Genomic DNA, 16,058 nt, shown 5'->3' with positions numbered 1-16,058 from the left:
CTGCGGACATGTTTTTATTGGTTAATGTTTTTATGGCAATATTTTTGGGAGAAAAAAATCTTATCCCTGCAAAGATGGACTAATTGAATATTGTTAAGAGCAGAGAGCAAGAAAGAGTAGTGATACTGATCCTGCCTACCCTCCTGCCACCCCCCATAAAACGAGAAGGCTTGGAAGGGCAGAAGGCAGGGAAGGCTCTAGAAGCGGCACCGCTGCTGGGGCACTCACCGTTGACAAGGCCGTATTTCTGGGCCAGGAGGGCGGCCTGCAGGCTTTTCCCGCTGCCCACGGGCCCAAACAGCAACACCCTCGGGGTGAAGGGGGCATTAGATCGATGGCTGGTTTGGACATAGGTCAGAGCTGCAAAGAGAGGAGATGAGCATAATAAACCCAAGTCCTAAAGAAAGGGAAACCAGCTCAGAACACCTCTGCTTTGGCTCTATTAACGGCAGTAATTATTTCTCTCCTTTACAGCACCATGGAAACCCTCCATGCATCTGTTGAGCGGCCAAGGGCGAAACTGCAGGGGAAGGAATTATGTGTCAGGCCTGGGCACCAAGGCAGGGAGGGGGCAGTGAAATCCACAGAAGCCACCCTCTGAGCACTGCCCTGGAATGTCTCGAAAACATGGTGCAAGCGTCTGCACATCCCTCCAGGTTGAAGGGGGGCTGGGTGTGTTGAAGTCGGAGGCTCCACACACGCTATTGGGTTGGGAGGGTTCTAAATTGAATCCGGCCTGAGCCTCTAACCTGAAGCTCTCGGGACCGGCCTGTCTCCTAGGGGAAGTGCACGCTGGCTTGCTGCTGGGTGCACCCGAGTGTCAGACACGGGCTTTGATAAATGCATCAGGCCATGCAGGGGCCGAGCACATGGGGACTTCTAAAGGACTTGGGAATTGGTGGAGAGTAATTTGTGCAGCTGCACTCCAGTGACACCAACTTTGTTGCAAGCCTCCAAAGAGGCAGTGATCAAATAGGTCAGAAGAATGGGCAGGGGGAGCCGCACGGCCCTGGCCTGTGGTGTGCCCCTGGCATTTGATGAACAAAGAAGCCGAGAGACGGGGTGAGCATCTCCAACAATGAGGCGACCTGCACCACGGGGGGCACTGAATGCCAAGAAGTCACAGGGAAAAGCTACTGAACATTAAACTAGATCACTTCCACCCGGGCACAGAGGAGGGGAGTTGTGAGAACAGGCTGGTGAGGCTATAAAAGGGCAGCATTTCCAGCACCTGAGCCAGGGGAGCTTCCCACTGATGAGGCCTCAGACCTGTGCCAGTCCCTGAGCCAGCCTTCAAAGCAGGGTCTCCTGCCAAGGCCCCAGACCACCCTGGGCAAGGTCAGCTATGGGTGGTCCTGTTACAACTCCCTGCCAATCTGCCTTTGCCAGTGTGCCTTCCTGGGCAAAGGACTGAGCCAACATGCCTCCTCCAGAACATGGCCACCCTAGAACCATCTACAGGTGTGCCAGGGTTTCTTAACCTCAGCACTATCGACGCTTGAGGCCAGATGATTCTTTGCTGTGGGGGCTGTCCTGGGCATCGTAGCATATTGAGAAACACATTTGGCTTCTACCCACTGGGTGCCAGTAGCACAACCCCAAGTTGTGACAGCCAAAAAATGTTTTTTCAGACTTTGCCAAATGTCCCCAGAAAGGGAACGGAGGCGGAGCAAAATTGCTCACAATCGAGAACCACTGGGATATGTTCGTTGTGCAAATTTTGAACTCTCAAAAAATCTTTGGAGGATTTTTTAATTGGAAGGATCATTAGAAATACTATAATCCCCTCTTTTTAGAACTAAAGGCACAGGTAAGCTAAAATGGACTGTCTTCAAGTCGTGATCATCATTATCTTTAGCATGAATTAATTGCTGAACCTAAGTACTCTATAGGCTCAGCTGATTGACCCAACAATCTCATGAGGGATGTATTATTCTTGTCCCATGCTACAGATGAGACTTGGCAGAGTTGGTGAGACTCTCCCAGACCCATTGCCATGGGTAACATTCCCCCACTTTGGGTTTGAAGAAACCCAAAGGAAGCAAGCAAGACTCTCTTTATTCTCAGACCTTCCATAATCTAGTGCATCTGAAAAGCACAAATACTACAGGCAAAGCAGCCTTCTTACAAATGATGCTTAATTTAGAGTAAATAACCAAGTTAATTAGAAGTAATGATCCCCCAGACAATCTCAACATCTCATTATTCTTTTTAAAAATATGTGGTTGCTGGATGCACTGCGGAGAGATTAAAAAAACAACACAGAGAGAATTTTGCATTCCAATTTTCAATTTATCTCTCTCCATTATTAATTAATAATAATTAATATTCAGACACTCACATTTTTATTTACAATTCCAAGCATGAATTCTTTATGAACAATCATATGAACTTTTAAATTTAATTAAGTAATTTGAAAGTAATTAATGTGTAAATTCAGAATCATGGCATAAGATAAATGTTACGGTTGTTTATCTTAAGAGTGCAGTGTTTGCTACTAAAGACCCTTCCGAGATGCAAAAATCACTGGAAAATTATAAGCCGTCATGAGCCTGGCATTTTTAAAAGTAGCATCATTTTCCAGACATCACCCATTGGTTGATGATGTCAACCTCAGAGAGCGAGGCTGTGCCGCAGACGCCACCCAGGCAGAACCACGCTTCTGGGCTCTGTGCAGAGCGATGCGGTCCTGCAGCATGTCCCCAGCAGCAGAGGTGGATGAGCTAGCGGGGAAGGTCTGAGCAAGCCCAGAAGCAACTCCCCATCAAAGCAAAACTTTTCTTGAAGAAGATTTGAGAAAATATACAAAAAAAAAAGGACTTTGTAAACCGTCAAGAGTCTTAAACATCTGTGGTGTTACTTTTATTGTGTCAAAGCAGACTAAATGTTTCATTTACGTGGCATTGCATGGAAGGGGATAACTGGATTTTGAGACATCTGGAGCTCAGCAAGACTTTTAAAAATTATAATACAGTTACTTGGGGGTAGAATTATTCTAACTCTCCCTTGCCTTTCTGGACAGGATGTTGGATAATGATAATAGCAGTCAGGTCTGACGCTTACTGAGCCATTTCTCTGCACCAGCTACTGGGCTCGTGGCTGTGGATACATGATTTGGAGACTCTCATTTCATCCTCACCTACACGGGTGAGAAAGGCACGGGTTCTGTTCCCATTTTAGGGGTGACAAAACTGAGGCTCAGAGGGGTTGAGGGCTGCTGAAGGCTGTGCAGCTGGCATGTGCTGGGGCTGAGACCTGTACACAGATCCCTGGACTCCAAAGACTCAGGGCCCAGCCACCACCTCTCCCCCACCTCCATGGGCTTCTTCGGACAGTTTCTGTGAAGCTGCCTTGAACACTTGCTACTGCTGGGGCCGTGCAGGGCCCGGCGGGGGGCTGCTTACCCCTGCGCTAAGTGCACTCCCCACACCTGACTTGTGTTATGGCTCCTTACTGTTTTTGCCTTCTGGTTTTTGGTTTTTGTTTTTGTCTGAATCCTTACGTATTTTCTCTTCCTCCTGCCTCAAGATCAGAGCTACACTTCTTGCTACCGTGTCCGTCCCACCCTTCCCTCGTCTCTCCTCCTCCTGCCCTCCCCGCCACTGTCAGATCTGCTGTGGGCTGGAGATGTGGCCACTCCTGAGTGGAGGGCATTAGACCGGAGTCTCCCGGTGGGGCCCATCTACGGCTTGACCCCCAGGTCCCAGGTACGTCCTGGCACTGCCTGTCTGCGTTTACCCTGGTAGAAGACGTCCACACAGGGCTGGTCGGCACTGATGATCTTCAGGATTTGGGGGTAGGAGGGGAGGATCCTGACAATGTTCCTGTGATACTCCAGCAGCTTCCGAGCCGTCTCCAGTTCCGAGATGCCCTCTGGCATCACCAGACGGTTCTGGATTTCAGATTTGGGGGGCCAGTCAAAGGTGGTGTGATAAATCTCTGCAAGGAAAGGGGTGCGCGGTTAGAATCACCCACCCGGGGGCCACGGAGGACGCCGCTACTCCTGGCCAAGCTGCTTCTGTCCTGGAGGCCAGAGCCTGTGAATCCCAGGGGCGTGGCTGACCGCATCAGGACAGTCACCCAGCACCAGCAGTGCCAGATGTGGCTTTGACCCTGGGCCTGCTCTTACCATTGTTATCATGACTAGTGACAATAACATACTGGTAACGATAACTTGATACTGTTATTGTTACTGGTCACAATAAGAAAACGACGGTCACGATGCTCCGCACAGGACGCAGGGCAGCTGTGAATTCTGAGCGCTAGCTCTGGGCCAGGCTCTCTGGAGGCTCCTGCCCGCAGACTCTCATCTGTCCTCACAGCAATCCGATCACAAAGTGGGTTTTGGTATTTTCATGCCCGAGTACAGGAGAGAAAACCGTGTCTCAGAGGGGCATCCCATGCCGTATGGCTAGAGAGGGGCAGAGCCAGGGATCCACAAACCCAGGTCTATCTGCCACCAAGGCCTGAAAACCCAGCCCCCTACTGAACTGTCTTGTCTTCAAGCCCAAGAGTCCTGTCCCTTGCAACACCTACCAGTCCTCCCAGACGGCACTCATGCCACTGTCTGTACCCATAGCAGAGAACCTGGGGTGCACAGCATTTGTCCCGGGGAAACAGAGACATATCCCCTGGTTACTGTGCATGGCCCTGAGCCAGGAGATGAGCTCAGCAGAGTGCGCTCAAGGCCCAGGTGGTGCCCAGGCATCACCATCCACACTCCAGCCTGGTTCTGTCACAAACAAGTCTTCTCCTCTAGCCTAGAAAGGCCTCTGTTTCCTCATCTGCTGAAACTTATCATCGCCCAGGTGTCTTCCGGCTCAGAGCCCAGCCGGTGGCATTTGAGACTCCGCTTGTCTGCGTGGCCTCTCACCTGCCACTCTGCAGGTGCCCAGAGCAGAGTGAGTGCTCAGTAAATGGCAGGCGGGGTTGTTACCGCAATTGTCTCTGAGACCCCAGGGGGAAGGGTGGGGGTGGAGACGGCCATACCTCCAGTCTGAGGGTCGATTCTCTTCCCCATGTTTCTCTCAATCAGGACGGTGTCTGGAGCATTCAGCACGACTGGGCAGAAAAGAAAAGGAGCAAAACGAGGCAAGTTCACAAAACCAGCGAGTGCCGCACATTCGAGTCTCGTGGGCCAACAACCTGTTTAATGTTTCTTTCGTCGTATAACGACATTAAAAGAACAACCATCTCCCATCCCCATGAATTCCTACAAGAAAGGTCTTCTCAGCCCCAACACACAAAGAACATAATCTCAGGACAGAGGACAGCCCGCAATTGCCAGCAATTCACAACAATTCATACCTAACACCACAACAAACATCTTTGTGCATAATGCTTTCGCCACATTCCAGATGATTTCCTAAAGAGAGTCTGTCAGATATGGCATATGGGACAAGGGATCACCAAGCTGAAAACAAAACCCCGCTTTTCTTTAGAACAAGCCTGGAATACATTTAGCTTTGTGAAAATTCAACTGTGCTGTCCTTCTTTTTCTTACTGGGGTCACAGGCCCATCCAACCCTCCTGTCGGATGGTGCCTGGGCTAGGGGTGGGTGCTGGGGAGCCAGCGATGTAGGGCAGGGCGCCCACTTGCCCCCGGGGGCTGCAGCTGGGGGGGACCCTCTGGGAGCTACTCACTGACGTGTCTGGGGGTGATCCCCATGGTCTGGATCAGCAGAGCCTGCTCCCGTGTCTCAGGGATGCTATCCATGATCCAGCCCTAGACAAAGGATTTGGAGAGGTAATCATCCGTCTTTACTTTTAGATTTTTTTTTTTGGATTATTTTAAAAGGAAATAATAGACGGGAGCTTTTAAGACAAAAGAAAACAAACCACCTCACCCTTCCTTAACAACTGCTCTCATATTCCCTTGCAAATCGTGAATTTATGTTTATATCACAACATAGATATTTTATGTGCTGGCTTTTTTCTACCACAAGCATTTTTTTTCATATCAGCACAACTCTTCATGGCCACTGTTTTCAGTGACTATTCAATGTCCCACCAAGGGAGCGTGCCACAGCTACTTGACCAAACCCCACAACTGAGCATTGCGACTGTTAACCATTGTCACTGTCATAAATAATACTGTGATGAACATCTTTGTACACATAGCTCTTTCCACATTTTGGATTATTTCCTAAAGAGAGTTTCAAAGATATGGGATTCCTGGGACAAGGATCACCAGGATAAAAAAAAAAAAAAAAACCAAACCCACTTTTCTCAAGAACAAACCCCTCATGATGCATTAGGAGACCTGAGTTAGGTGTCTGCTCTGTAGCTAACTTGTTACAGGGCTGAAATCTCCCAGACATCAGCTACATCTTGTTACAGCTGGGGAACTGGTTTAGAAGATTTATTTTTATTAATTCTTTAAATCTGAATGTGAAAGTAATACACAATCGTTGTACACTATGTGGAAAATACTGAAAAGCTGAAATAATAATGCAAGCCACTAATGACAACACAGACCCAAACAAGCCACTCTTAACCTTTTGGTGTATCTCCTGCCAGGCATCACAGACCGATATTTTTTGGTGGAGAGTGGCCAGGCAGTGGGGACGTATCCCCAAAAATTCTCTCTTTGCCTTGCTTGTGATTCAGTTCTCTTTTGCCATGTTTCTTCTGTTGTTTTAGTTTGAAGGACACTCTTCTTCTAGAGAAGGCAGAGGCTGGACAGAAATTACCTGATTGTCTCTAGCATTGAATAATATGTACATCCAGAGAGGGTGATTCATCAAATCAGAGATTTCAGAGAAAGAGATCGGAGAAATAAAGAATGATACAGACTAGCGAAATAGTATGTAACAGATTACATACTATTTTATAATCTGTTCTTTTCACACAACAAAAACATTTTATGCACATTTTCCCATATCACAAAATGCTCCTCTCCCAGAAGTTTTCATAGCTATGTGCTATTGCATGAATTGACCTGCCAAACATTAACTAATCCCATACTGTTTCTACTTTAGTTCGATTCCAGTTTTTCACCATTTAAAAAAAAATGCTGTACGTACATCTTTTTTTTTTTTTTTTTGACCAGTAAGGGGATCACAACCTTCGGCACGGTGTGGTCTCCACCATGCTCAGCCAGTGAGCGCACCGGCCATCCCTACATAGGATCTGAACCTGCGGCCTCGGCGCTACCAGCACCGCACTCTCCCGAGTGAGCCATGGGGCCGGCCCCCGTACATCTTGATGCATATTGAATGTCCTCAAGATAAATTTCTAAAAGTCGATACCTTCTTTCGTCGTTTTTGAGCATGTTTTGCCATATCACTCTACAAAATTGCCCAGTTTTTGAATCCAATGGCAGAGCACCTGTTTCCACACATCTCTGTCAACGTTGGGCATTATCTTGGGGGGAAATCTGTCCTGCAAAATACAGCATTGCTGCTTTAATGTGTATTTCTTTGATTATTAGTGAGTTTCAACATTGTTTCTATATGTTTACTGGCTATTTAAATTTTTTGTTTTCCAAAATGTTTATTTATACCCTCTATCCACTTTGTCCTTGGGGTTTCATCCTTTTATCTACAAGAGCTCTTTACATATTAAGAATATCAACCCATGTGGCAAACATTACCACAAACCCTTTGAGGCAAACAATGTTGCCAACATTTTCTGCCGTTTCTGGCCTTTGAATTTTGCGTATGGTGGTGCTTTTAACCCATCAGTTTTTGGCCAAATCAAATGCTGCTTTCCTCTTTGGATACTGGCATTGTATGGATACATAAAAAGGCCTATTCCACCACAAAAGCTAATAAATATTCACTTGCATTTAAACTGTGTTCTCTTATGTTTTTGCTCTTTACATTTAAATATTTAATAGAGCCACATTTTATTTTGTGAATGACATGAGGCTGTGATATGACTTGTTTCCTTGTGGCTGGCCAACTATGCCAACCTCATCTGTCCTTCCCCCTCTGATGTCATTTTTATCATAGTCTAACTGCTGATACAGTCTTGACTCTGGCCTCTTTCTGCCTGTAGATTATTAAATTATTTTTGTTTAAATGTTTAAATTATTATAGTTTTGTAATTTACTGTTATATCTAATACAATATACTCCACCTTCTTTTTTTTCCCAAAATTTATTCTTCCAGGTAAGCATCAAAAATATTATGTTGGGCCGGACCCCTGGCTCACTCAGGAGAGTGTGGCACTGGGAGCGCAGCCGCACTCCCGCCGTGGGTTCGGATCCTATATAGGGATGGCCGGTGCACTCCCTGGCTGAGCGCGGTGCAGAAGACACCAAGCCAAGGGTTGCGATCCCCTTACCGGTCACAAAAAAAAAAAAAAAAAAAAAAAAAAAAATGTCAAGTTCCATAATAGAAACCCTACTAGGATTTTGGAATGACATTAAATGTGTAGATTGATTCATGAAGAATTGACATTTTTACAGTATCAGTCATAAGTTATCTTCCTATTTGCTTAAGTTGTTTTTGTTTTGTCCCTCAGCAATGTTCACATTAAACAATTTCTAAAGTCCTTTCATGTCCCACGAGTCTAGAGTTACACACACACACATGCGCACGTGCACACACTATTTAATGCTTTAGACTTGATATCCAGATAAATGAGTAAAGTGAGCTTTGGAAGAGTAAAATAAAGCAGCGCATTATGTCGAGTTTTGATCTTGCAGGGCAGGGGGTCAGGCAACCAGACTTGAAGCTGAGGTTTCTGACGCTGGCGCCCAAAACGGAGTCCCACTTGCCGTAGACCCCTCCCTCCCAGTCATTATGAGAATTCAGTTCCTCTAAGGTCTGAGGATGGGCCCATACGGGAGACCTCAGACTCGAGGTCACTCATCATCCATACCACCTGGTTTACAGAACACAGTGTGGGTGATGGTAAGAGATGTCTTTTCTTAAAAACAAAAAGTGCCTGTATTTCTTCAATATTAAAATATTTAGGTTCTAACAGCCTCCACTGACAGTTAAAAAACAGCTAAACAAATTTACAGCAGAAAGAGTGTAGGAAAAATCAGTCAAGCCTTCATTAATTTCTTAAATTATACAGGAAGACTCACAGCCATGGAACTCCTGGTTTCTAGAACTAATGAAGCAAAAGTGCAAAAAAAAAAAAAAAAATTTGTTAACAGCCTTTGGCTCCCCCAAGTCCTTGTTATAGCCAGCCAAGTGCTGGGCTGCAGCTCCTAGAAAGAGCAAACATCTGCAGACGTGAGCGACGCCGCAGGAACCAGGAGACGCGGCGTCTGGGAGCTCCCTCCTTCAGCTCTGGAAGCTGAACGAACATTTTCTGAACTTTAGCTAAATTCACATCCCCTTATTTTTTATTTGGATGGGGGAGGAATTATGAGCCCATTGATTGCTTCTTCTGGTATGAGGGCTGGTAATTCTGTTTTGAGTCACTTTTTGATGCTGAAAGAAGGTTGGAACTCCATCTTTTTGCTCGGCACAGAGAAAGACCTCTGCTTTTAATATTGCATTACTGAGCAATCATTATAATCTCGCCCATAAATTTGCAGCGGATATCAGTATGTGGTCCAAAGCTTTGAGAACTATTCAGGGGAACAGCTCTCACTGGCTTCTCGCTGGAGAAAGCGGGACTTCCAATTACACAGGAAAAGTGTAGCAAAATGCAGAACATCTCCCTAATTAGCCTGGCCTCGCTGGTGTGTCGTTCCAGAAAGAAGGTGGGGGACTCTGAAGTGAACCCCAGGTCTGCTCTGACTTGGGGGAGGGATGGTACAATCACCCTCGTGCTAAGAACCAAGGTCCCCGAGGAACCCCTAGAGCAGCTATCGTACCCCATTAGAGCAGCCCCATGTCTACGGGAAAGGCAGACTTGGAGACTCTTCTTCCTGTGCTGGCCCAAATTGGTCCACATTGGCCCACCAGGAAGAGAAGAGTAACTCGACCAAGGCCTCTGTGTGAGGTCACCTTGGTCCTGGAGCATCCTCATGATGGAAGCTCTGGGCTTAGCCTCAGAAGAGATCTTTCCCAGAACTCTTGCCTTTCCAGCGGTCATTTGCCCAGTTACAGAAAGGACTGCACTTTCAAGGGGAAACAGCACTTTTGGCTGAGAATGCTTTAATGGCTGCAAATTCTGGCAAAGCAAGAAGAAGTCATAAACGAGTAAAGAGCATCCAACAACTGCCATGATAGGACACTAGGACATTCACAACACCCCTGCGTTGTTAGGTTCGTGGCTCTGACATCCAGGAGTGGCTCGATGCAGAGGTATCCGTCAATCCCTAATTAGAATACATTATCCATCTTCCTGACACTTCCGTGGAATGTCTGTTCCACTCTGGAGCGGCAGCTTTGTTCAGAGCAGGTTAATTGATATTCTGCTGCCTCCACTCTCCATACCCCTGTGGCTTGGTTCTGTTTTATCACACATCAAAAAGGCCGTATGCTCAGGGCACTCCGTGCGCCAGCGCGGAGCTGGAGGTCTGCACAGCTGCGAGGGGTATGGTATCACAGGAGGGACAAGCACTGAGCAGATGTCACAGATGAAAAAAAAGGAGAGAAAAGAAGGCAGCCAGCCGAGGGAACTTGGCGAGGCCCAGCAGAGCGCGGCCTGATGCGGCACGGGCCGTCCTGCTTTGTGCGAACACTGGCCTTTTTGGCCCTCCTGACTATTATTAAAGCACAATTAGCAACTTCACGTGGGAGGACTCTGTTGCTCTCTGGGCCTCTGCCTGTTTGATGCGTGCCCCTTGTCTCCTCTCAAGCCCGAGTGTGGGCACTCCCCTGGGTTTTTCCCCCAGCACCACCCGGATTTGGCTCCCAGCTCCGACTGCAGGCTCCATCTGAGGCGTCCCCTGGAGCTGCATGCTGATTCTTCCCAGTCCCAAGGAGGCAATCTGAGGCCGACGATTTGGATTCAATAAATTGGATTCGCTCGGCCCAAAGTCTAAACCAGGGCAAGCATCTCTAGACGCATCAAAGGCCCAATGCCCTCCCCTCTTTTTTTCCTAATGAAATATTATGTGGTGTCCCAACATATAAAAGGGGGAAAAAGAGATATTTTATCAGCCAGAAAAGAAATGCATCTTCAAAGATCAAGGTTGGGATACTGATGTGTTCTAAAGCCAGCCAGGGGGAACAATGAGACGACTTTGATGCGCACAGAATAGTTGACACCAAACTGCCCCAGCACCGGTTACAAAAACATGAACATCTTAGCCTACCATATTAAATCTTAGGAAGCCTTCCATATTAAACTCACCTGGAAGGTGACTAGCAATAATTTTTCTTTCAAAGTTTACTCTCAAACAATGCGTGACACCTGCTGGCATTACAGGTTCAACCTATGCGATTGTAGCAGAGTAGCTCGCTCTTGAACTTGCCCTGACTCTTCCACCCAGGCAAGGCAGGCCCTGGGCTCTGCCTGGCCTTTTTGTGGGCACAGGCCAACAGTGACTTTGCTCATCCAATGCTGAAATACGCTGGAGTAATTTTCTGAACAACAGTGTCAAATTCCTCTCTTGCAAGTCAGTAACACACATGTGACCTTTTTATACAAATGTGCAGATGCAGGAGGAGCATTATTCCCAGGTCTGCAGGTTCAAAGCCAGCGAGCGGCCTTGAGGGTGTTAAAATCTGGTAAAGCACAGATGTGTGTGTTCAAGTTGCTTTTTATTAGTTCCCAAATAACTAAAAAATATTTTAACATCAAATTTACATCAAATGTCCACGGTGTCCCTGAAGCCACTCCATGGAGGCAGACACAGTTTGAAGGCCACACTATTCTGTCCCCAAGTGGACCAGTCCTGAGGCTGAGATGGCACCGAGATAGCTCACTGCAGAGATAACTGACTTTGCACAGGGCTGGCCGGTTAGCTACTTGGTTAGAGTGTGTTGTTATAATACCAGGGGCAAGGGTTTAGATCCCCATTCTGGCCAACCCCCAAAAGAGCAAAAGAAAAACTGACTTTTGCAGATTCTCATTTAGTTCTCCAGTCCAGACACGGTGGGCTCTGGGTGAAAGTGACAGATATAATAACCCAACATCTGGGGTCTGTTCCTTTTAAACATTTTGGACCACAGTGTGGTGTAGACCCATCTCTTCAGAGACAAGCTCAGAACTTGAGGGTGTCGGTTTATGGCAGGGGTGCAAAGCAGTTGCTGCAAATAAGACAGGCTGTGCCACTGTCAGTGTGTGACTTTCAGCCAGTCACTTCGACCCCCCACGCCTCGCTCTCTTCTGCAAATAGGAACAACAATAGCTGTAAAACAACAACGACAAAACATGAGTCGTGCCTGGCAGCGAAGAAATGGCCCCAAGGTAACGAGGTTTATCACTACAATTTTGAGAAATATGAACTATGTTCCTTTTCTCCACCTACTTTCAAGAAGGAATCCTACTTACATTTGTAGAACTGGATATAAAGAAATCATTTGAAAGGCAATCTCTTGGATAGAGTAGTAACTGGTGTTCCAGATATGAACTGAGGGAAGATCTTTAATTAAAGAGGACCTGGGACAAACAATGCTTCAATTAAAATGGGAGGGAGGGTCTGGCAAGTGGCAGCTACTGCGGATTCGCTCCCAAGTGGGCTCACGCCATTTGCTGTTGCTGAGCAGGCTGCCCTCCCGAGGGGAGTGTGGTCCTCCTCTGGAAACCCATGGCCGGGAGCCCCCTGGCCCCCAGCCTGGGTCCAGCACGTGGGTAGCCAACAATCATGGGCTACAACAGGATAAGATTTTCAGGAGGATGACCTAGGACCCACTCATACATTTACCCACCACCGTGTGCAGTACCCTGTGCTTCTGTATTGGAAAGGTCAGAAGCGTCCATCCTGGCATCAACAGATGGTGTCAACCCAGCCGGGAACCCCTGGACCCCCACGTACCAGCTGTGTGACTATTTCCTTATCTGCAAAACAGAAATAATGATGATCGTGCCCATACTGGCAGACAGTAGGTGCATAATACATGGTAAGGTGCTCCTGGCACCCACCATGCTCAAGAGCTCAAGAGTGGGAGAATGAGGAACTGCTGCCTCATTCCCTGTCCCTCTGCTGGGAGGTGTCTGGCTAGCCCTCTGCCGGGGCCGGGCCTCGAGCTCCCAGTAGCAGCTCCCAGCCTCTGACCCAGCGCTCAACTGAGTGACGCAACTGGTGGTGTCCAGCATCCCCATGCCTATCCAACACTCTCCTGCTCAAAGCCCACGTGCATTTGCTCAAGCCTTGGACGCTACCCTGCATTGTGAGCATCTGTTTTTCCTCCCCGGCTGCAGCGAGAGGGGTCATAGGTGCGTCATGCACCCACAAAGCACACGGGCAGGCCTGTTCCTGCCACATTGCGTGCTGCTCCTCAGCATGCAGACAGGTCACACATGCCATTACCAGCCCTGTATCACACCAACCAGCCAGCCAGCCAGCCATGGCCTCAATATTAGGGTCCAGAAACACCCACAAATAAGGGGCTGACGAGGGTGTACCCACTGTGCTCTGCCCCGCACTGCACCGAGCCCTCTGAAGCCCCTGCCTCACTGTGATGCACGCCATAAGTTTTCTGAGTGGAGTTCAGACCTCCCCTTCCGATCTCGGCAATCCTAACTGCATTTGTATTAGAGGAACACACAGCCCAGGGCCTCAGCAGGGCTGTTGATCAATAAAACCGCACTCCTCGGAGGATGCAAGTGACATCTATAAACCCGTGAGTGTCAAAACAATGGCAAGAAAACCCTGTGTTCCTACTGTCAGTGGGATGAAAGCAGTGTAATTAATGCCAGCCCAATGACACCGCAAGGAGAAATAAAACAAACAGCTGGTGGTTCTCTGGACCAGCCTCCGGCTCCTCCACTCTGTTAACATTTCCATCATAAAATACCGACTCATGTTATGGGCAGGGAAGCGTAAATCTGTGACCAAAAAGGTGTGTGTGGGGGCAATGGATAGACTCTAGAAACCCACCAAGTAGACTGTAGACTTTGGTTTCACAGCTGAAGGTATGCTCCATCATCTCCCCGTCTATCGTGAAATAACTGTCTCTGGGATATTAAATGAGGTCTAAAAGAAGTTAACCTGTGAACACCAAGCAGAATTTTTCATTTTACGTGCTGTAAAGGATATGCCCCCAGCCAATGCTGTCACTTGCAGGGCTGGGGGCGTGGCCTGCTTCCAGCGTGCACCGCAGACCTCCTGCCTGACTCCAGGAATCGGGGGGGCGTGGCCAAGGTCCAGCAGCTGGTAAAAGTCTGCATTCAAGGGGCTGGCTGGTTAGCTCACTTGGGAGAGAGTGGTGCTGATAACACCAAGGTCAAGGGTTTGGATCCCCGTAGAGGCCAGCTGCCAAAAATATAAAAAAAATGTGTGTTTGATCCCGGCATGCATTCTTCAGCTCCAGGAGGGAGATGGTGCGGAACCAGACATTGTGAACCCAGTGCGTTTCTAGAAGGTCTGTTTTTTCTTTCAGGTGACATAAAAGAAACATGTCCTCCCGTTGGGCCAGTGGGTGGGTTTCCTGAGCTGCAGTCTCCTTATCTGTAGAATGGAAACGATGGCATCACTTACCACCTCCCTGCCAGGGAGCCCTGCGTTCTGAGCCCAACACAACCTAGAACAGTCACTGAGCACAGCCGGTGCCCCAGCAGTCTCTGTCCTTGGAAACCTTGCAGGACAGTTCTGCAGATTCAATGGGAGAATGTCTCCGAGCCTGGCACGGTGTCTGGAGCACAGTCTGTGCTGATAAATGTTGGCTCGCCATGACTGTGTCTTTCTCTTGAAGGACTGATTCTGCTCTTCGGCACCTGTGTTTGGGCTGAGCCCAGCCTTTGTTTCCTTCTTCCTGACATTTGCTGTAACCAGATCCCAGGCCTGAGGAGTCGGGGGGCAAGGTAACGTTTTGTAATGACCTGGAGGAGAGGCCCGTTCACATCCCCTGTCACTAGGCATGAGTCCCGGTGGACAGGTTCCGTCTTTCCCCCCTTTGCTTCTGTGGGAGAGTCAGGGAGACTTCTTGAGGAGGTGCTGGGGAATGAGAGATGTTTAGATCCATTAACCACCACGCAGACTGGGGCAGCTCCCTCCGCAGGCCTCCGTCAGCAGCACAGGGGACAGCAGGCAGGGCCTGCAAAGATGCAGCACGTCTGGCTTTGTCTGTCACAGGGTGGCTTCAGCTTGGTGGGTCCTCCAAGCGTCAGGCAGAGGACGAGGAGAGAGGAGACATGTGGGCAGAGTGCAGACCAGCGGGGCGTTGGGGAAGCTAACTCCTGCCTCAGTCACTCTGAGGGTCCTTCCCAACGGCCCACCTGTACCTTAGAAGGGACAAACCAGCCCTGCTGTGAGCTTGGCCTCGTGCCTGATGCTCAGTCATCTTTCCAACAGGCCTGACCTCCAGAGCAGAGGACTCAGTCCCAGGAGGAAACTCACATGAAAAAAAGAAAAACCAAGGCAAGCACTGGGAGAAGGGTGCAGGCCGACGGATCTGAAATTGCATTGATTTTTTGCCGCAGACACTACATTCAAAAGACTGCTAATGCTCGTCCACGCAGCTATGGGGCTGTCACAGAACGCGTTCAGGCTGTGGTTCTGAAGACTCGCTGGTAGATCACAAGCCCACCCCAAGAGGGTACAGCGCCCTGTTTCCTAACTCAAGGTAGACGTGAAGAAGAACCGTCTCCTGCTCCTGGTGAGTGATCCCGACTGTTCCCACCCAGTGTCTTCACTCTGCCTTGGTGGCCGCAGGGCCAGCACGACGCTCAGTGCTCTGCTTGTTTTCTCTCATTCAATCAGTGAGCATGAGACAGCCGCTGCTTCGGACCGGGCCCTGCGGTGCCCCCAGTCCACGCTCTGGCTGGCTGTGAATTACAGGGCGCTGCACACAGAAGGGCGCCCAAGCCCGAGTAGGCCTCCCACCCCCAGTTCCTTTCTGCGTTCTCTCTAGCTGCTTCTGCCAACGAGACATCCAAGGGGCGGCACAGGCCAGCAGGGTGGACAACAGCTGCGATTGGAGCCCCATAAAACCGCATTCCTGACACATGGAGGCCTCTGCCTTTTCGTGAGTAAAAACGCCCACCACCTGACAAGCCATCAGAATTGGGCACAGGTCTTCCCTCCTCCCACTATAGCT

General features: G+C 48.7%; 1 protein-coding gene across 2 annotated transcripts in view; it reads right to left on the bottom strand.

Annotated features, from left to right (window-relative positions):
• AK8 (adenylate kinase 8) overlaps positions 1 to 16,058 on the bottom strand; it is a 122,056-nt gene that overhangs the window by 76,447 nt on the left and 29,551 nt on the right. For both annotated transcript variants that reach the window (XM_063082610.1, XM_063082611.1), the window contains 4 exons: positions 5,644 to 5,725; positions 4,990 to 5,061; positions 3,739 to 3,939; positions 229 to 360 (listed from right to left, as the gene is read on the bottom strand). In XM_063082610.1, coding sequence (XP_062938680.1) covers positions 229 to 360; positions 3,739 to 3,939; positions 4,990 to 5,061; positions 5,644 to 5,725 — 487 coding nt within the window. The remainder of the gene's footprint in view (positions 1 to 228; positions 361 to 3,738; positions 3,940 to 4,989; positions 5,062 to 5,643; positions 5,726 to 16,058) is intronic.

Source organism: Cynocephalus volans, chromosome 17, assembly GCF_027409185.1.
Source record: "Cynocephalus volans isolate mCynVol1 chromosome 17, mCynVol1.pri, whole genome shotgun sequence".
In the NCBI taxonomy this organism is placed as follows: Eukaryota; Metazoa; Chordata; class Mammalia; order Dermoptera; family Cynocephalidae; genus Cynocephalus; species Cynocephalus volans.
The sequence above is the reverse complement of the archived record's forward strand: the minus strand, read 5'-3'. Positions and strand labels throughout refer to the sequence as shown.